This window comes from Haemaphysalis longicornis, unplaced genomic scaffold (genome assembly GCF_048455015.1).
Source record: "Haemaphysalis longicornis isolate Haplotype H1 unplaced genomic scaffold, Haemaphysalis longicornis Haplotype H1 scaffold_2, whole genome shotgun sequence".
Taxonomy (NCBI): Eukaryota; Metazoa; Arthropoda; class Arachnida; order Ixodida; family Ixodidae; genus Haemaphysalis; species Haemaphysalis longicornis.
Window position 1 is genome coordinate 16,398,046 of NW_027526295.1, and position 20,356 is coordinate 16,418,401.

At 51.4% G+C, this 20,356-nt stretch overlaps 1 protein-coding gene across 2 annotated transcripts in view; it reads right to left on the reverse strand.

Annotated features, from left to right (window-relative positions):
- Nucleotides 1–1,971: 1,971 nt before the first annotated feature.
- LOC144168771 (calpain-5-like) overlaps nucleotides 1,972–20,356 on the reverse strand; it is a 189,319-nt gene continuing 170,934 nt past the window's right edge. For both annotated transcript variants that reach the window (XM_077697737.1, XM_077697736.1), the window contains 2 exons: nucleotides 11,621–11,757; nucleotides 1,972–2,210 (listed from right to left, as the gene is read on the reverse strand). In XM_077697737.1, the coding sequence (XP_077553863.1) occupies nucleotides 2,013–2,210; nucleotides 11,621–11,757 (335 nt within the window). In that variant the 3' untranslated portion in view covers nucleotides 1,972–2,012. The remainder of the gene's footprint in view (nucleotides 2,211–11,620; nucleotides 11,758–20,356) is intronic.

Sequence of the window (20,356 nt, forward strand, 5' to 3'; positions counted from 1 at the left end):
TATCATCCCCACATGCCAAGTGTGCCTGCATTACAGGATAGCAGTGCACCCTCTTAACCTGCGGAATGCTGTTATGGGCACCACACTAGAAGTGTGCTGCATCGCAGCGGGGCAGTGAGCAATCTTCAGGTTTCGCATACTGCCTGCGGTCTCCACAAGTGTTGCTGCATTGTTGCAGGGCAGTGCATCCTCTTCACGTGTTGAATGCTGCCTATGCGCACCCAATGTAAGTGTGCCTTCTTTACATGTCTTATACTGCTCTGCCTACCACATGAGAAGTGTGGCTGCATCTCGGCGGGGCAGGGAGCCATCTTCAGGTTTCGCATGCTGCCTGTGGGCACCACATGACAAGTGTTCCTGAATCGTGACAGCACTCCCTCTTCACGTGTCGAATGCTGTCTATCATCCCCACATGCCAAGTGTGCCTGCATTACAGGATAGCAGTGCACCCTCTTTACCTGCGGAATGCTGTTATGGGCACCACACTAGAAGTGTGCTGCATCGCAGCGGGGCAGTGAGCAATCTTCAGGTTTCGCATACTGCCTGCAGTCTCCACGACAAGTGTTGCTGCATTCTTGCAGGGCAGTGCATCCTCTTCACGTGTTGAATGCTGCCTATGCGCACCCAATGTAAGTGTGCCTTCTTTACATGTCTTATACTGCTCTGCCTACCACATGAGAAGTGTGGCTGCATCTCGGCGGGGCAGGGAGCCATCTTCAGGTTTCGCATGCTGCCTGTGGGCACCACATGACAAGTGTTCCTGAATCGTGACAGCACTCCCTCTTCACGTGTCGAATGCTGTCTATCATCCCCACATGCCAAGTGTGCCTGCATTACAGGATAGCAGTGCACCCTCTTAACCTGCGGAATGCTGTTATGGGCACCACACTAGAAGTGTGCTGCATCGCAGCGGGGCAGTGAGCAATCTTCAGGTTTCGCATACTGCCTGCAGTCTCCACGACAAGTGTTGCTGCATTGTTGCAGGGCAGTGCATCCTCTTCACGTGTTGAATGCTGCCTATGCGCACCCAATGTAAGTGTTCCTGTGTTGTAGTGTGCCTTCTTTACATGTCTTATACTGCTCTGCCTACCTCTGCCTACCTCTGGCTGCATCTCGGCGGGGCAGGGAGCCATGTTCAGGTTTCGCATGCTGCCCGTGTGCACCTCGACAAGTGTTGCTGTATTATGGCAGTGTGTGCCTGCTTCATGTTTCGTATGCTGCCTATGGGCACCACGTGCCATGTGGCTGTCGCGGTAGAGCAGTGCACTTTCTTCTGGTGTCGTAGGCGGCCTGGAGGCAAATGCCAAGTGTGACTGTCAGGGTAGAGCAGTGCTACCTCTTCTGGCGTGACATACTTTGCTGCATTGGAGTGCGCCCTCTTCACAGGTTGCATGCTGCCTGTGGGCACGCCATGCCATGTGGCCGTCTCCACGGAGCAGCGCATCTTCTTCGGGAGTTCCGTGCTGCCTGTGGGCACCGCAATTCAAGTGTGGCTGCGTCGGGGTAGAGTAGTGGGCCCTCTTCAGGTGTCGCATGCTTCTAGTGGGCACCACATGCCAAGTGTGGCTTCGTTGTAGCGAAACAGTGAGCCACATTGTTTATGGGTACCGCATGGCAATTGTGGTTGTGTCGCAGTGCCCTTTTCAGGTGCCGCACACTGCCTATTGGCATGTACACCAAGTGTGGCTAATGACAAACGCAACTGCTGCCCGTGTGAGTGCTGTTCACAAAGGCCAACCACTCACCAGTTCCCATTCATAAACCACTAGTCCAGAGTGAATACGTACCACAGGCGAATTCTGCTGCTTTTTTGCGTCCATGTATGGGGTGTGTGCCGCTTTGGGTGAAACTACAGCCAAGTACAGCATGAGGAGGCTGCAGGTGAGTGTTTGCCGTGAGCAGTTTTGCTGAAGAAGGTGTGGAGGTGCGCTTCCCAGTTGCGACTGTTCTGCTGGCAGAGACACCCAATCCTGTTGTTATTTCGCGTCTATTTATTGCCCCTGTCACAGTCGTCACACGGCTAGCAAGTCGTCGGTGGTGGAGACCTCGACCAGCAGGGTGCCCAGTGCCCCCCGGGACAGGTTTTCCGGCAGTGGACGGGTGCCGCTGCCCACCAGGGGCAGCTCCAGGATCTGGTACTCCGTGCCCAGGGGAGCCTCCACGTACGCCTTGGCCATGTACGTGTCCATCAGCATGTGGCTGTTCCACACCTGCAGGAAAATTGCAATGTCATGCTTTAGTGCTACTACCATCCCCACTTTCCAAACTTCTGCTCACTCATGCCTTTTCCTGTACTAACAAATGAATTTTACATTCAAAGCAGACTGGCGCCACGGGCACAAGAATCTTCTCGTCATAGGTCCTGCAAACTGCACAGGATGCCTAATATAAACATACAAAATAAGTGGACACCAAAACTGACTGAACGGCCTGATAACAGGCATGGTGAGTTGGTGAACTGGTGTGCAGTGTTGCCGCCTGTCTTACGAAATGTTAGTCGTGGTTTCTTGCAGGACGAAGCTGGATAAGATTTATTGCCTTTCTGATGTCCTACATTAAAGGAGTATTACAGGTAATAAAAAGGTTGACTTTCAGCAATACAGCACTGCACTAATTGCTGCCCTTTTAAAGGGACCATGCAACACGCTTTGAGCAGTGCTAATAAATGTGCGCGAAGTTTAAATTACAGTGCTAGGAATACCCGAGTCAAATATTACACGGGCACGTAAAGTGGTAAGCTCGCAAATCACTGTGAAATACACAGAAAAACCAACCGTGCTCTCTTCAGTATCCCTCATTATGCACCGCTGTAATTACATCATAACAGCGGTGGATGTCCAACTGGCTGTTGCTGGTCAACTTCATGGTTTATTTCTCGCATTTCATCGGCATTGTGCACTAACCTCTTCTATGTCTGAACCTTTGCGAACAGTTTTGAGTGCATACAGTTTTAGTATGCATACAGTGCATACCAACAAAATACTTCCGTTTCAACCAGTCCACTCACCAGCAAACGTTTATTGCTGCCAAAACACCCTGTCAGCCTAGCGTGCGCTTGCAAGCGGGCATCAATGCCTGCTTTATAGATACACCACACCGGAAATAGGCCCCTCCATGTTGTGGAGAGATAGAGAAAACTCCCCGGCCTGTGATATATCGCAGGCGACTGGAGAGAACGCCACCAGCCGCCCCCCTCTCCGGGAGAGAGCACGCAGCTTTCGTCCCTAAAACTGCAGTTGAGTAGAGAGGGAACGCTTATGTGCGATTTTTCATCCCCTGCGGCTTCGGTGATAGTAAACGGATTTTCATAATTCTTGCGGGAGGAGATTGCTGGGACTTTATCCCAAAATACATTCCGAGTTGTCAACGGTAAGTGCTGTAGGGCCCCTTTAAAATCCAGATCCTGCCCTATATGGTCTTGCTGGGCCTTTGGCGTTTTCTTTGCTGGACCAGCTTTGCCTCATCGCCCTTCGAAGCCCATGGCAGCTGCTCGCTTTGCCTGTCTGGCGGCAAGTGCTTCGCCACATGTGCTGCCGCTGCCAGTGAAGCGACGGCTGCGAAGAGGAGTCTGCGCATGGATGACCGACGGGAGCACCACCGATAAAAGCCTCTGAAAGGACCGGCCAAGCTTCGTTTGGCCGCAGCAGCCACCGTAGGGCACTGCACTAATTGTGACAGTTTTAAAACACAGGTTTGTGTCTTGTTTTTCGGCTGGCGTATTCACTTGTTCCGCTGCTGCCAAAATGTGGTTGCCAAAATGAGACGCCCTCTGAAATTGCAAAGTTCTTGTAGGACTTCATGCTGGAAATGCAGGATATGCGGGCAGCAATACAGAAAGAATTAAGGAGGAATTCAAAGAACTAACGCTTTCTATGCAGTTTTTCAACACTCAGTTTGACACCATGGCTACGCACTAAACAAAGGTTGAGAAAGAAAACGCAGCGCTGAAAAAAGAAAACTTCGATCTAGTGGTAGAATGCAGAAGACTGAACAAAGTTGTGATGTCTTCCAAACTATGTACAACTAGCTTTGAACAATACAGTCTACGCTCGTTACAGCGGATCCGGCAACAGCGGACTTCCGGTTACAACAGGCCATTACTGTTGATTTGTCTGGTCCCCATGCATTTTAAATGGAGTCCACTCCGGCCATAACAGACCCGGCTAGACCAGACTATCGGCTACAACAGACTAAATTTTAGGTGAAAATAGTTCCGACTGAATGTTTATAGCGGTCTTCCACGAGGTCGGCACCCGATATGCTTTTTCTTTGTTTACTTTGGCAAGAAAACTGTTGTCTGGCAACAATGTTGGCAGTTGGATCGTTGGTGCAGCGAAGCCAAGCCAGTGCCATTAGTTTTTTTTTTTGTATGTGTGTGTGTGCGACCAGCGGCATGAGCGGCAGGGTAGCCGATTTCACTAATTTAATTAAGCGTAATTAACGCTGTCGAACATGGGGGAAAAAAGGCTGACATCGCCAGAAGTACATGCTGTGGTGTTTGCGAAGGACGTAAGCACCGGCAGCACCACCGTACGAAAGACGTTTATTGTACTTAACACATCGAATATATACATAAAGGACAGACGCGCCCCCTGGGGGTCAAAGAACACAAAGTAAACCGAAACTGAATATAACATACTCCCTCCCTTAGTTGTTAGTAAGTGTTAGAAACCCCTATGCATGCACTGTAAATATTTACACGCTGTATACACATACATATTTACACTCTACATACACACTGTGCTTACACACAGACAACTAGTGTGTCTGATAGTCTTTAGAAACCTCATTTGCTTCAGCGTGCAACCGTTGTTTAATTAGAGGCATTTTTAATGCTGCCAGTCGCAGTTTCGGTTTCAGCGGGTGCCGCAAAACGATGATTGATTGATTTGTAGGGTTTAACGCGCCGACGCAACGCAGGCGATGAGGCGCGCCGTAGTGGAGGGCTCCGGATTAATTTTGACCACCTGGGGATCTTTATCGTGCGCCGAAATCTCGTACACACGGGCGTTTTTGCTTTTCGCCTCCATCAGAAAAGCGGCCGCCGCGGCCGGGAATCGAACCCGCGACCTCGTGCTCAGCAGCGCAACGCCTTAGCCACTGAGCCACCGCGGCGGGTGCCGCAAAACGATGGATTTTGTGTGAATAAAGCTGACCCCGTGACCGTCGGAGGGATGTCACAGAGCAAAGCTGCCATAGCCCTGTCGAATCCATGTCGCCGGCAGTTTCTGCCAATGCCCCCACGTACTGACCTCGTGAGCCGCTTAATTAAAAAGCGACCGTGGACGTGACGCAGCCGCTGCGAGTGCAAAGAGAACGACGCGCGCTGGGAGCAGCCGGGCGGTCTGCCTACAGGTCCGTCTACATATGTGTTCGGCTTAGCACTGCGGCGGATATTCGATTGCCACTCTCGTAAGCGGTGCAGATGACAATTTTTAATGAAACCCGCCATCGCATCATTAACTCCTTTCTCATATAAACTGCCGTGGATGGGACTTGGGTGCAATTTCGTGCAGCTGTAACAAGCTATCACTCGAGCTACCTGCGCCGGCCTGGGCCACTTCGCGGCCGTGGCCGCCGCCTGCACAGTGACCGTGCGGCTAGCTCAGTGGGCTTTTCGTGCCTCCGGCGCGTTTTCGCATCCAATGGTAATAAACAGTAATAGAAACATAGTGCCTGGAATCGCTGTAGAACTTTGGTCGCGGCAAGCTGCCCGATGAGCTGACGAATTCACGGCGTCTCCGTCGCCAACGATCGGGACGTTCGTTCTCGAGAGCAGAAGCTCCGCCCTCCGGCCCTCCGATTGGAGCGGCGAGCCGGGCGAGCTGACGAAAAACTCGGCAGTGCAGAAGCGGCAAACACAAACTCGTGACGTGTGTGGATGTGGTTTATTTACAAAATACCCACGGGATGTCGATTGCACGTGGTCCTCTACTGGCTGCTTGATTGTGTTTCTCACACTTTAAAATTGATTTTAAATATGTTCTAGGCTGTATTCGCTGCTGATATTTTGCAGATGATGTATATGTGTCCACACCAATCTATTTCCGAAGTTATCTCGCCTTCAAAATTTTGTGTCAGTACCCTTTAAAGGGACCCTGCAACACTCTTTGAGCAGTGCAAGTAAACCTGCGCAATGTTTAGATTACACTGCCAGGAATACCTGAGCCAAATATTACACGTGCACGTGAAGCGGTGAGCGCGCAAATCGATGTGAAAGACGCGGAAAACCAAACCGCTCTCTCTTCAGTTGTCCTCATTATGCATGGCCTGAGGGACGTCACATAGGCCATGGCTGCCCGATCGGCTGTCACTGGTCAACTTCGCGGGTAGATTCTCCCATTTCCGTCGTCGTCATCGCTGTGTACGAACCTCCTCTATGCCTGAACCTGTAGGCACAGTTTTGCCGTTTCTTTTGTGTTTTGAGTGTGCGCAGAGTTTGAGTGATGAGCTCAATACTTCCCTTTCAACGGGACCACTCGACTACAAACGTTTATTGCTTCAAAAACACCCTACCAGCCCGAGCGCGCACTTGCAAGCAGGCACCCATGCCTGCTTTTTTGTGGCACCAGACCGGAAATAGGCCCCTCCGCGTTGCGGAGAAAAGGAGAAAACTACCCGGCATGTGATATATCGAAGGCCGCCGAAGAGAACGCCGCGAGCCGCCCCCCTCTCCGGGAGAGAGCGCGCAGCTTTCGTCGCGTTGCCCGCGGTCGAGTTGAGAGGGAACGATTATGCGCGATTTCTCATCGCGCGTAGTTCCGTTAATTGTGAACGGATTTTCATAATTCTTGCGGAAGGAGATTTCTAGGACAATAGACTTTATCCCAAAATACATTACTAGTAGTCGATGGCAAGTGTTGCAGGGTCCCTTTAAAGTACTACAATTGAAGTTTGCAACCGACTGGGCGCACTTTGACAGCTGAATATAGCTGGCTGGCTCGGACACTTATGAAGCAAATCAGAGAATTGTGGATTGTGGAATTCTGGTAAACACGTCTTATTTTCGATGTGCTCGTTACAAACAGACAAAAACTACTCAATTTTGGTGAATTTCTCATGATCCGTTCATAATTGCAAAGGCTTGAAGCCATCAACTTTCTTTGCTCAATGGGCCTTGCCTTTTGCTGCGATTTCTTTGTGTGTATGTGTGTGTGTGTGTGTGTGTGTGTGTGTGTGCGTGTGTGTGTGTGTGTGTGTGTGTGTGTGTGTGTGTGCGCGTGCGTGTGTGTGTGAAGACATTCAAACATTTTTTCTCGAATTGTCTTCGGAAAAGCGTTTTCGACGTTCGATTCTGCTGTTACGTGAGGCAATTGAGCTTTAAATGCCTTTTCCTTTTTCACAAAAAGGCATGCCTTCTCCTTTTTCAATGCCTTCGTGTAAAAGTGCAGCTAGAGGACCCTAACGAATTTGATAGTCATGGACGGGGAGAGTGGCAGGCTTCTTCAGTATGTCAGATGTTTCGTAAGTGCTTCCAATGTCTGCAAGGGTACGTGTACGGGCTTTGGCTTTATCCCGCGCAGTGCGACACACTCTGTAAGCCACTGTGAATGGCGAAACATTCCTCATGTTGCCGAAGTGGGGTCAAGTTCTTGACAGAAAAAGAGCATGGGGGTTCTTCAAACTCTGCACTCACAGGGTAGTCACCATCCTTAGTGTTTTATTGCTGGGTGTGGCCGCGGTTGAGCTTCTCGCTTGACACTTCCTGCTCGGGGAAGTTGTTTCGGCTGGTACTTCGGAAGATTGGAAATTGCGTGGGAACAGCTCCGGGGGCAACCGAGGCCTGCCCCTGTAGATTCAGACAACTTCTCCATTCACGGTATGTTCAATATGCCGGGAGCTGTACCTTTTTCCGAAGTGTAGCTCGCATACAGCGGTGCTTTCCTTGAGCCGTTTCTCAGTACGTGGTATTGCTCGTCGCCACTGCGTCAATACAGACGCGTGCCCTTCGGAACGCCAAACAACGATCGACAGTTTCTTTTTGCAGGACTTGTACACCGCAGAGCGGCCCGGCACAAAACTGTGGCTCTGCTTTTGCGGAACTTAATGCACCTCTAAACTTGCTACGGAACAGGAAGCAAAGTGTGCTTCTCTCTGGTCAAAGCGGCAATCACATTGCAGACGATCTGCGCGCGCCTCACCCGGCGACGTGTAAACGATCGTGCGCGCCCCCTCGCGGATCCCTGTCGGCGGCTTCAAAGTGCCTCGCAGGCGCTGCATGCCGCTAATCACACTTTCCTATTCTAGCCACTGTAGTTCGGGTAACTGATCTACCGGACCCTCAAAATCTGAGCTGGAAGTCAGGAGGGATGTAAAGTGAGCATAGTGTTATAAGCCTATTAAAGATTATGGTTGGAATGGCCACAGCCTCTAGGATGATCTGTAGTTGAACAGTGTGGCACGCCAAGGATTTTTGGGCAGTGATGGTCACACCGCCTGAGGATGTGCCACCACCTCCATCCCTCCTAAATACCATGTAGGCGGCCGATGAGGCGGTGCGGCAGGGCCTACATTATTTAGAGTTGCGTGGGGACGACAACATGGGCCGAGAATCAGGGAGCAGCCCGTGGAGTGCGGCCGAGCAGCGCGGAGGCCATGATGTTCTGTGTCGCGTGGCTCGCCGTGTGTCGAGACCACGCGCTGCTGACGATGGAGGCAGCGGCCGATGATGATGATGGTGGGCGCTTGCTGTTGATGACAAAGTGGCCGCTACATAACTATTCAAGAAATTTGTGTGCGTGGAGTTTAAATGGGTTTCTTGGAGACGCATCACACTTGGCTGATTGGAATGCCGCAACTCATAGATACCATCAAGATTTTTAAGACAGCCTCTGCAGTTCCATTGGATTATGTTTTCTCTTCCCATTATGAAGTCTTCAGAGCTACTGGAGTGTGTTGTTTATGTGTCGTCTTTCGGGGCTTGAACTCTCACAGGGGTTTTTTTCGGCCTCTCTGGAGGCTTGGATGAAGGGACCCGCTCGTTCTGCTGCGAAGCAGACAGGAAAGGTCCCACATCCATCTCATCATTAGGTTTGGGGGGCGGGTACCAGGTGGACCAGACCCCCTGGACTTTGCACCTTTACTGGTGCCCTTCGTTCGAGCCGCGACCGCCGAGGGCGTCAGGAGCGCCCAAGGTGGCACAGGCGGTGCAATGGGGGTGGGAGCTGCCACCGGTTCCTCCGTCCACATCTCCTCCGTGCCCTCGCGTGTGCTTTGGGCTGGTGGAGAGGAAACAGTGGATGCAGAGGCATCCCCAACAGATGTGGTTGCCACCACAGCCACTGCTGGCTCAGCGAGTGGTATGGGGGCTGGGGGGCGGGACCAGGTCTGACTACCGGCACTGGGTTTCCACTGAAGCCAGATGCCGCTCCGCCCCCTGGCGAGCTGCATCGGCGTACTTCCCCAGAGGGTAAGAGGCGCATGTCTTTGGCGCCTCTGGGAAGCTGACGTTCTCGTTGACTTTCAAGGCAATCATCTATTTTTCCTGTTTAAACTTTTCACAACTACCGCAAGGACTCCTAACGACAACTCGGCAGTTGTCGTTAGGATCGCGCCACAAAGGCGGTGCGGTCGGAGAGCTATTTTTTCTGCCGTACACTGAAGGTGCGGGGAGTTTCTTTGTGCAGCGAAGCCACCCCGGCTTGGACCACATGACGGAGCGTGTTTATGCTGCTGTCTACTGTTCCGGGCGAGCTGCCGAGCCTGCTGAAGCGGTGCGGTGCGGCATGCCGCCACCAGCCTGGCTGAGAGAGTCGGCAGTCTCTGATCGCTCGGCGGCCACGGGCCATCACGGATGTGCCGCCACTTGAGCAACGCTTGCTTGGGTTGGCTGGTGCGATTCTTCCCGGAGCTACCTGCCTGCAGACATCAGCGGGCGACGACCGGGCCTGCTGGTACACTACCAGCGGTGGCATTGGACGAGTGGAAGCCGGCGTAGGCAACACGATGCAGTGACTAACGATTTAATCGACGAACGAACTTTCGCCGCCTCTAGTCCTGTAGTCAGCTCTTACCGGCGTATGCAAGGAATTTAGTAGGGAGGGATGTGGGGATCGCGACTTTCACGCGAATCCCTTTCTGGCTAGCTTCCCATCGCGGCCGGCGCACAACGCGCCTCGCTCACGCGACGGGAACCATACGGGAGGGCGCCAGCGACCGGACGGTTTGTTGTCGCCCTGGTGGAGGCGTTGACCCTTTTCCCCTCTGCCTTACCCGAGAACCAGTTCTTCCTCGATACTAGCGCCACCAAAAAGGCGAGGTCTGGTGGGTTGTCATATGACGAGATGACGCTCTCTTGTCTTGGGGATCCGGTAGCGCGCGGACGTTTCGGGGCGCTGGCCCTGACCTGGGGAACGCACCACAATGGGACGCTACCGGACAAGCTGGGAGACTGCACCCGCGTTCGCACTCCGCAGCGCTCCGCTGCTCCGGTATGCCATCGGTGAGTCGAACCATCTCGATCTCTAGCGTTGTTTAATGTCTCGCTCCCACGGTTACCGTTACGGCCTACGATTAGTCTGTATGCAGTATATTTGATTTGCACTTTGCAATAAATGCTGTCATTGATGTTTTGCCCTCGCCGCCTCCTGCCTTTGTCTGTCTCCGCAAACAACGTACCCGTCCGCAGCCGGCGCTCGCATGCTTGCTGAGTGCGGATGGCTGCGGGGTGGGAAATCACTAGTGTGTGAAATGTAGAACTCCACAACTTCAATCAGGACTTCTCCCGTTGTGAGTTTCTTAGCCTTGTACTTGGAGATTAGAAACATGAACTGGGAAGTGATGGGCTTTGTCTTATCAAGAGATTCCATGAACAAAAAGCGTGAGAAATTATCGGGCGTCGGATTGCAAAGGAAGAAAAGAAACTTCAGTGCGGCCCCTTTTCAGGGACCAATCACGTTTGGGGGGGGGTACTTCCTTCTCAAACCTTACCCTGATAGCATGAGAGGTCCCGGAGCCCCCTGCCTGGCAAACATCCGCCGGAGCTTGACCACGACTCCAACGGCTACCGTTCGTGGTTTCTCACGCTCAACCTATAAACACATCGCCACGGTTGACTACAGCTTATGTTCGGGGGCTCGGGGTCCGCGATGCTGCCAATACTGTCCCCAAGATTACTCAAGGTGCCCCGTGCGGGGGGAGACCTTGTTTTGTGTTGTGTACCAGCTACCGGGTGAGGACGTGTCTGCCTTTTTTAGGGTCTGTATAGAGCGGTGCCCCCCCTTCCTCCTGCCCCTTCTTCTCAGCCACATGTCAGAGCCTGCTGCCGCAAGCAGAGTGCTGGAACATGTCGCAAGCGCTCAAAGAGCTGGACAACTCATGCTTAACTGGTTCTAGCTCATTGCAAAGAATGCATTCTGCACGTGTTTTAGCTGGGCGTTTCTCATGCTCAACAACACATAATTCCACGTCCTTTTCCCATTTGTGTTTCTCGAACTTCCAAATACTTTGAAAATACTATTTTGCAACTTTCCTAGCAATGCAATTGCATCTGAACTCTCATTGTATCGCTCTCATTAGTGCTTGCTTTGATAAGCCGAAGATTTGAAAATGTGCACAGCAGTAGTAAAGTTGCAGGGCCCGTGCTGCTGCTGCAGAGCCAGGACACAGCCCCTGGTCCTACCTGTATCTTGATGGGCGTGGAGGAGTCCTTGCGGTAGAAGATGACGCTCAGGTTCCACACAGGGTCCACGGTGCCCCGGCAAATGGCCGAGCGCACCGACTGGCCCTCGCACTGCACCACGCAGTACGGGTCCGCCACTGCAGTGCGCGCAGCACAGGCAAGCAGCGAGTCAGGCTTCCAATGGGGCACTGAAGAGGAGCTAGCAAATGGCGGGGCGCAAGACACAAGTTGGACACCCTTTGGCATGCCCCGCATCTACAGCACAAGCAAAATGAATTGCGCCTCAGACAACTGCCGGACTGATAATTGAAGGAGCACAGGGAGGGCCTTCTCGCTCAACGCTGCCGCGTCCCTGGTTTGCGTCTCCTCTCGAACTTTGCGTACCCTGCAACCTGAACCGCAGTCGAACAACAACACAAAAGTGACTGGCCCAATGCTGGCACTGCTCAAGGCACGAGCGACCCAACCTGAGGGAGCCCCAGGCCCCGAAGTTCTGCAGATGCCAAGCAGAAGGCCACATTTCTGCAGCTGCTTTGTCCTTGGCAGGATTGCGGGGCAATGTGCAATGGTTCGCAACTGGGGCCCACGCAATGCACTGCCACATTTCCAGGTGTGTTCGTCAACTCCGCAGCCGTATCCGCGCCCTGGAAGAAGTAGCCCTGGTCATTATCCACTCCCACTTTCACACACTAACAGCTGCATGCGGGGAAGGTGGCCTCCTCTGCTCAAAAGACGCTCCCGCTGCACCTTGTAGGGACACTCTTGATCAGCCCGTCAGCAAGCCTGTGCACTCCCCATCAGTCACGTTCCAAGAAATCCAGACTCTGCTACACTGCCCTGCCCCACATCCGAGTCTTCCCCCAGAAGATGAAACAGTCCCCCACGTCAGCTGACTGGGGAATGCCACGCAATCTCCCTTCCCCTCTCCCCACGAGCTGAGGGAAAACCTGGCGAGAGGAGTATTGCCCCATGGGGCTCCGGACTAAGAGGCCACTCGATAAATGCTTCCACCATGATTACTGACAGCTTACCCCAGCTGCAGTGCATATGATAGAGTGTCTCACCCACGTCATCCTGAGCAGGCGCAATCAATTAACAGGGCTGCTTGACATCAGCATCTTCTGTTGTGCCACCCAACTGAACTCGGAACAGTGCTCATGTAGCCCCTGTTAGCTGCACTGCCCTGAAGCCGCTCTTCTTACTCGGTGAAGCGGCAGGCTCTCCAACACGATGGCACCTGTTGTTTGCTCATCCTTTGCTTCGCTTCAGTTTTCAAGGTTTCCCTCGTATCAGTGATGGGGATGTGTTGCCCAACCAGCATGGACACCCAAAACTTCGCCCCTACTTCACTTGTCCACACTGGCTTCCATAATTCGGTGCCATTTTTACATTTGAGCCAATCAGCTTGCAAAGTCACAGATAAAAAAGTAAGGGCAACGCCATGGAACAATGCCAGAGTGGGAAGTGCATTCCTTGGTACTGCACTGTCCATGACATGATTTGCTACCGTATTTATTGTTATCAATTTCAGCACACTCTCAGTCCCATTGAGGGATTGACAGTGTTATCATGTATGCCCGATTTCCACGACAGCAAAAATAGAATTCGCAAAGGTTTATCTACGAGGCAAGCAGTTCACGGACGTCATTATTGTGAAAAGACAGCTCTTGGTCAACACTGCATCACCACACTTGGTATGCACCTGCACAACTCCTTACCTGTGTCACCAAAATAGACACTGAACATGCACCTTTTCCAGAAAGATGCTGCCATGGAGTGCCAATCATTTTATGCTCATAAAAGGGGTACTGTGTGCCCCGCTGTCTCGCCTTAGTCGGGACAAAGCAGTGGCTCGAAGTAGAGGCTTGAGCCAGAGTCATGGCTCAGAGTCATGGCCATGACTTTATTCAAATCGGGCCCTGTGTTAGGCGGGGCGGGTAGCCAGCAGCCGCAGCTGCTCAGCAACCTTGGCTGCTCTGTCCATCAGGGCTTGTTGTGTCATCAGGTCAGAGCAGCCCAGCGCCGCCTCCCATTGCTCCGGAGTCGTGATTGGGGGTAAGGGGCCGTCGAGGCAGGCCCACCTGGGGTGCTGTAGGGTGGCCTTCGTGCCGCACGATGTGCAGTTGGGAGAGGAGAATAGGGAGGCGTGAGTACGGTGGAGGAGAGCTCTTCTAGGTAGGGATTCTGCTTGGAGGAGTCTCCAGAGCTGTTCTTCCGTGTAGCTGAGGGAAGGGATCGGAGGCGAGAGAGGCGGTAATGTGCGGTGATCTCGTGGTAGCCCAAGAGGCTGTCGCGAGCTGACCTGGCTCCGAGGGAAGCAATGGGGCAGGAGCACTCACCTCCCGGGTATGCCCGGGAGGTGAGCACTCGGGCCGTTACATGAGCCCTCTCATTGTGTCCAAGCCCAGCGTGGGCAGGAGTCCAGATCAGTTCTACTTGGGTGGCGGGTGAATTTTGCATCCTGGGGTGAGATGGCACCCACAGAAAAATTTCAGATGGCCTTTTTCGGATCGGATAAAGTGAATTCAGGGGTTGGCCGGTGCGACAGGGCTAGTGCGATTGCCACCGTTGCAGGTTCCGCGGTACAAATTGTGAGTGTGGGGGCGTGGGGGCATTAATAATCGCTAGTGGGAAAGAGTTCTTGTGGCTGTACTACGTACACCGTGACGGGCCGTATGGCGTAGCGTTCTGCTAAGGCTTTGGTTCGTTGCTCTCTGTGGCGCTGGTGAATATAAGGGAGCATGCTGCGGGGTAGGGGGCGTACTTTGAGGCAGGCGTGCGTGTCAGTAAGCATGGGGAGTTCTGGGTCTGTAATAACAGGCGCATTGAGTTTGGGCACTGCAGGAGGAGTTTGCTGGGGGTAGTTTTGGCTAGGCAGCTTAGTTGGCTCATGCGGTGCACCTCTATGAACTCTTGGGCCGTGTTGTACACCCCTGTTCCTTCTAATCAGGCAGTGGAGGTGCCGGGTGGGAGTTGCCGAGCAGCTTTGAATATTGTGCAGATAAGGCAATTGATTTTGGCCAGTTCTGAATTAGAAGAGAGGAGGTACGGCAGAGCATAGGTGAATCGGCCCACAACGAATGCTTGAACGAGGCAGAGCCTATCTGCTTCCTTAATTAAGCCCACGTTTTTTGGAAGCGATGCGGTGAAGCAGTCCGAGGGTTTGGGAAACGTGAAGAAAGGCGCTTGATTACTCTGTGTTATGGTTTATGACTAGGCCAAAGATTCTGATTTCTGGGAGGACTCGCACAGGCTTTGAGTCAATGCAGATTTGGTGGTTGGGAGTAGTGCGGTTGGCATGCTTCAGAGGGAGTAGTAGTACTAATTTAGATGGGGAGCATTGGAGGCCGGCTACAGTGGCTCCCTCAACCACGGCCGACGCCACTGCTTGGAGAGTGCCCGCTATACTCGTGCATCACTACTTCCGCTCAAGTGCGATGTCTGCGTTGAGGCTTAGAGCTTTTGGGATATGAAGGAGGGCTACATTGAACAGGAGAGGGGATAGCACGGCTCCTTGCAGAGGGCCCACTGGGGGTAGGTGAAGCTCGCCAGATTCTAGGGTGCCTAGTCGGAGGGTTGCGGTTTGTGAGGAAAGGAAAGCTTTGACGCAATTGCAGGTTCGTAAGCCAGGGGAGATAGAGGAAAGGCCATGGCTGATGCAAGATCTGGGAAAAGGCTATCGTAAGGTCTGCTGCTGAAACCGCTGCTGTGTCAGACTGTTGGGGGGAAGAAATGACGTTGTGGCAGAGTTGGCAATGACCATCATTTGTCGAGAGCCCAGCCCGGAAACCGAACATGGTGGGTGTTGGTTTGGTTTATGTGTTTGGTGAGTCTGGCATGTATAATACAGTCGAACCCCGCTACAACGAACGCCGCTTCAACGAAATTTCCGCTTCAACGAAATATTTCCAATTCCCCGTCAGCTAGCCATAGAAGTCAATGCAACAAAGTCCTCGCCACAACGAACCATTTGTCTGGCTTGCTTTCGCTTCAACGAAATTTTAGATGATTTGGGCTGGGTTCGAACAATTATTTTACAATAAAATAAGCATAGCGCCAGCTATCTGTAACTTTTTATACATTCAGGACGCTTAGTTTCACCGAAAACATGCGCGTTGCGACCACACCGCCACCCAAAACAAAACAAAAAATAACTCATAGGCGGACGCCATTGCTTGATGGTGATAACGATGTGGCTGGCCGTCTTTACACGAGGCGCAGGCCCACTTCGCCAAGGCGGAGCCCCAGAGCTACAGCCAATCCGTATCCAGTTGAAATTGCATGAATGTCTATGTGAATGTGCTCCGCTGCTGGCGCGGTGCCGTCATGTATGCGTTGTGAGCAGCTGTCCTTGCCATTTTCCTTCTACCATTCTTCATAGCCAAGAGCAAAAATCATGTTTGCGTGTTTGGTCTTGAAGCCTAGTCATCCTATCTTAGTCGCGGGCGCGCGGTCATGTTAAATGCAAGCGCGCGCGTCTTGCCTGCCAAGGTCAGTAGCTGCCGTGCCCTGTCGGAGGATAAGATAATGGCACTGCTCCTGCCACAAGTGAGAGGGGGGCTTCCGACGGCCTAGCAGTTATCTGCAAGTAATCAGCTCGGTGGGCACGCCTTGTTGTACAGTGATACGTTTTGCGCCTGCATATCTTCACCCCCCTCCGTAACGCGTTCTTTGGGTGGTGAAAAAACAGATAACCATTGGTATGTTTGTTATCCAAATAAACATGAGTTCTTGCACGTCACTCCTTTTTCTAAACATTGTATTATGCTGCCAATGTTGCGGAAACGTACGGGGCTATTTTTCTGGCCTTTCCGTGGTGTGTTGGGGCAGATTTCGCCTCAACGAATTTTCGCTTCAACGAAATTTTTCGCACGTCCCATCAATTTCGTTGTAGCGGGATTCGACTGTATGTTCTAGTACTTTTCCGATGCAAGAAGTGAGAGAAATTGGCCGGAGGTGATCTAAGCTCAACCATTTTCCGTGCTTAGGAATGAGTGAAATGTTTGCATGTGCCCATGACGCTCGTGATGATGATGGCTGGAGTTTAATGCCGCAAGCCCAACGCGGGCAAAGAGCGCCAGAGAAGAAGTTATTTAATGAAGAGAACTGATTGCCACAAGAATGTAGCTGTAAAAACGTGCAAACCGGACATCGTAAAATCAATTAAACAAAATGGTGATGGCTGGTGTATAGAGCCAGATGTGATTATGCGTGATAGCAAATGAGGTTTAAAAACTTAACGTCTCACAAATACTCAAACACACGTTTCACAGAAACCATGGCGTCGTCACCCAGAAACAGCGATGGATGTAGGGGAATATGTTGTCTGTAGAATTCTCTGCAGTGTTTGTGTCGTGTTGTGTGAAGTGCCTTGCATGTGACTGGTATGTGCACTACGGATAGGGCCTCTCCGCACCTGCTGCACTAGGGTCTAGAAGATCCCGTCAGCAGATACGAGTGCTTTGCATGGGTGTGCCCTATCCACAGCCTACCCAAGGCGACTCCCGTGTGTCTGTTGTGTGAGTCAGCAGTTTACCGTCCCAAGTGTGGCTTTATTACATGTAGTTTGTTGTCTGTCTGTTCGTTCCAGTGGGTTTGCCATGTTCTGCGCAAGTGTTGTCTTATGTGTGGCTTGAGGTCTGTATATGGTACAGTTGTTATGTCCACAGTGTTCCTGAGTGCAGCAGCAGCGGCCCTCTCGTCTGCCAACTCGTTCCCAGCTATCCCAGCGTGTCCTGGGACCCAGCAGAGCAGCTCATGCTTTTGCGCATACACAGACATGATAGTGCTGAATACAAGACTAACTATGTGGTTTTTGGGGAGCTTGTGTGATGATAGTGCGCGAACAACACTCAGGGGATCTGTATAGATGATGGAATTGGGAATTTGATTTTCAAGAATGAGTCGTACAATCAGTAAAATTCCATACGCTTCTGCAGAAAAAATTGTTGTGTGCATGCTCATGGTTGTGACTGCATTGAAATTGGAACCATGAGCAGCGCAGGAGGCCATAGTGGAGGTTTTAGAAGCGTCACTGAAAAATTCTGCACGTAGGTATTTAAACTGCAGAGTAAGAAAGTGCTGCAGTATTGCAGCTCGCGGTACCTGATTTTTGTCAAGTTTCATAAAAGAAAGGTCCCAAAACACAGGGCGAACTTGCCAAGGCAGTAAAATGTTTGAAAAGGGTAACCTGTACACATCTAAAAATGAAGCGTTGAGATCCAATGCTCGCTCTCTCACTCTAAGCGAAAAGGGAAGAGGAACGGATGGGCGATTTACAAACAGCACAGATGTGGATGTATTGTTAAAGACAGGATAAAAAGGATGGTTGCTCAGCGATGAAACTTTAAAAGCATAAGGGAAGTCCATGTACGTCCGTTGGTTCTCAAGGGACCACTTGTTACACTTGACATACAGACTCTCGACAGGGCTAGTGCGAAAAGCACCCGACGCAAGACGTAGCCCTAAATGTAGCATTCGCAACGCTGTTTTAGTCGCCGACCCATACACCACACAGCCACAGTCCAAACGAGACTCAACCAAAGCAGTATACAAGCGCAGCAGCAGTTCTTTGTCAGCCCCATACGATTGGTGGGAGAGAACCTTAAGGATATTCATTGTTTTCAGACATTTATGCTTAAGTTCCTTGATGTGTGAAATTAATGTGAGTTTGTGGTCAAACACAACACCTAAAAACTTGTGCTCCTTGTTCACAGGAAGCGACACGCCATGAAGAAAAATGTCTGGGTCCGGATGGACCCCGCGCTTCCTGGAGAACACAACGCAGGAGCTCTTTCCAGGATTAATTTTAAAACCATTCTTGTCGACCCAGCTGGCAAGTTTCTCGACGCTGAGCTGGACTTGACGTTCGCAGATGGACATATTGCATGATTTAAAGGATATCTGGACGTCGTCTACATACATGGAATACGAGATTGTAGGTGGCAATGCCTTTCCAAGAGAGTTCGTATAAACTATGAAGAGCGTACAGCTCAACACTCCACCTTGCGGCACGCCATTTTCTTGCACATGTACCTTTGACAGTGCAGAACCAACTCTCACTCAAAAGGTTCTCTCAGACAAATAACTAGCAAGGGTGTTAAACATATTACCAGAAACACCGAATGACTTGAGGTAACTAAGGATCCCATAACGCCAAGCAGTGTCATAGGCCTTTTCGAGGTCGAAAAACACAGTTAAACAATACTGCTTATGCACGAAGGCATCCTTGATGTATGACTCTAGTGCCACAAGTTGATCGTTTGTGGATCTCCCCGCGCTGAAGCCTGCCTGGCAGCTCTCGAGAAGGCCATTGCACTCCAAAAAGTACACAAGCCTCAGGTCATCTTCTCGAGAAGCTTGCACAGTCAGCTGGTCAAGGCAATGGGTCGATAGCTAGCGGGGGAAGAAGGGTCCTTCCCTTCTTTCAAGAATGCTACAACTATGGCATCCCTCCAAGACTTCGGAATGTGCCCCGAAAAACCATATCTTGTTGAAAAGGTGAAGGAGTGTCGGTGGGTAAGTTCTGAATCATTGTAGTATATGTGATGTTGTCTGGGCCTGGAGCTGAGGGTTTACACGTGTTCAGAGCACCCCTCAGCTCATGAAGTGTAAACTCAGAATTATAAAAAGTGGCTGATCTGTAAAGGCTTCTTTTCGACCCCGAGTTTGTATTTCATGAAAGTGTTTGTGTAGTATGCTGAACTAGATACGTGTTGGAAGTGTTGTGCAAGAGTGTCAGTCTGGTCTTCAAGTGTGTCCCCTGTTGTACTAATCAGGGGCAGGCTGTGTGTCTGTTGTCCTTTGAGTTTGCGTATTCGTGTCCATACTTTTCGTATGTCTGTGTGTAGGAGTTAATTGATGTTATGAATGAACGCCAACCATGTCGTTTTGCCTCACGGCGCACACGTTTTCCAAACGCCTTGGCCCGTTTGAACAAAAGGAGGTTACTCGACGTGGAGTACCGACGAAGGATACCCCACGCCTTGTTCTGGGCCTCTCGCGCTCGCCTACCGTCCTCATTCCACCACGGCCTCCGCTGGTTGCGCGGGGCACCAGAGGCGTGGGGAATAAACTTTTCGGTAGCGTCGAGGATGTGCGCCGTGAGTAGTTGGGTTGCCTGCTCAACGTGTAGGTGTGTTATGGACGTGTAGTGTAGTTTAGATGAATCTGTAAATGTATTCCAGCTTGCTCTTGCTCCATTAAACCTGTTCTGGGAAGATCGACTGCTCAGGCCTTTACCTATATGTTAGTGAGGTGGGGAAGTGGTCACTACCATACGGGTCAGTGCGCACACCCCACTCAAGACATGGAAAGAGAACTGCAGATCCAATAGCCAAGTCAAGGTGTCGTTGTGTTGTGTCCTATATTATAATATGTTGGCTGTTTCTGGTTGAAAATACATGCTCCCGAAGATGTTAAGAATTTCTGAATTAGGCGACCTCAGGCATCCGTGCGAGCAGAGCCCCAAAGAGAGTTATGTGCATTCAGGTCACCTATCAGAATGAAAGGTTTGGGTAACTGATCTACCAGACCCTCGAAATCTGAGCTCGAGAGCTGGAAGTCAGGAGGCATTTAAAGAGAACATAGTGTTATAAGCCTATTGAAAATTATCGTTCGAATGGCAACAGCCTCTAGGATGGTCTGTAGTTGGACAGTGTGGCACGCCAAGGATTTCCGGGCAATGATGGCCACACCTCCTGAGGATGTGCCACCACCATCTCTGTCCCTCCTAAA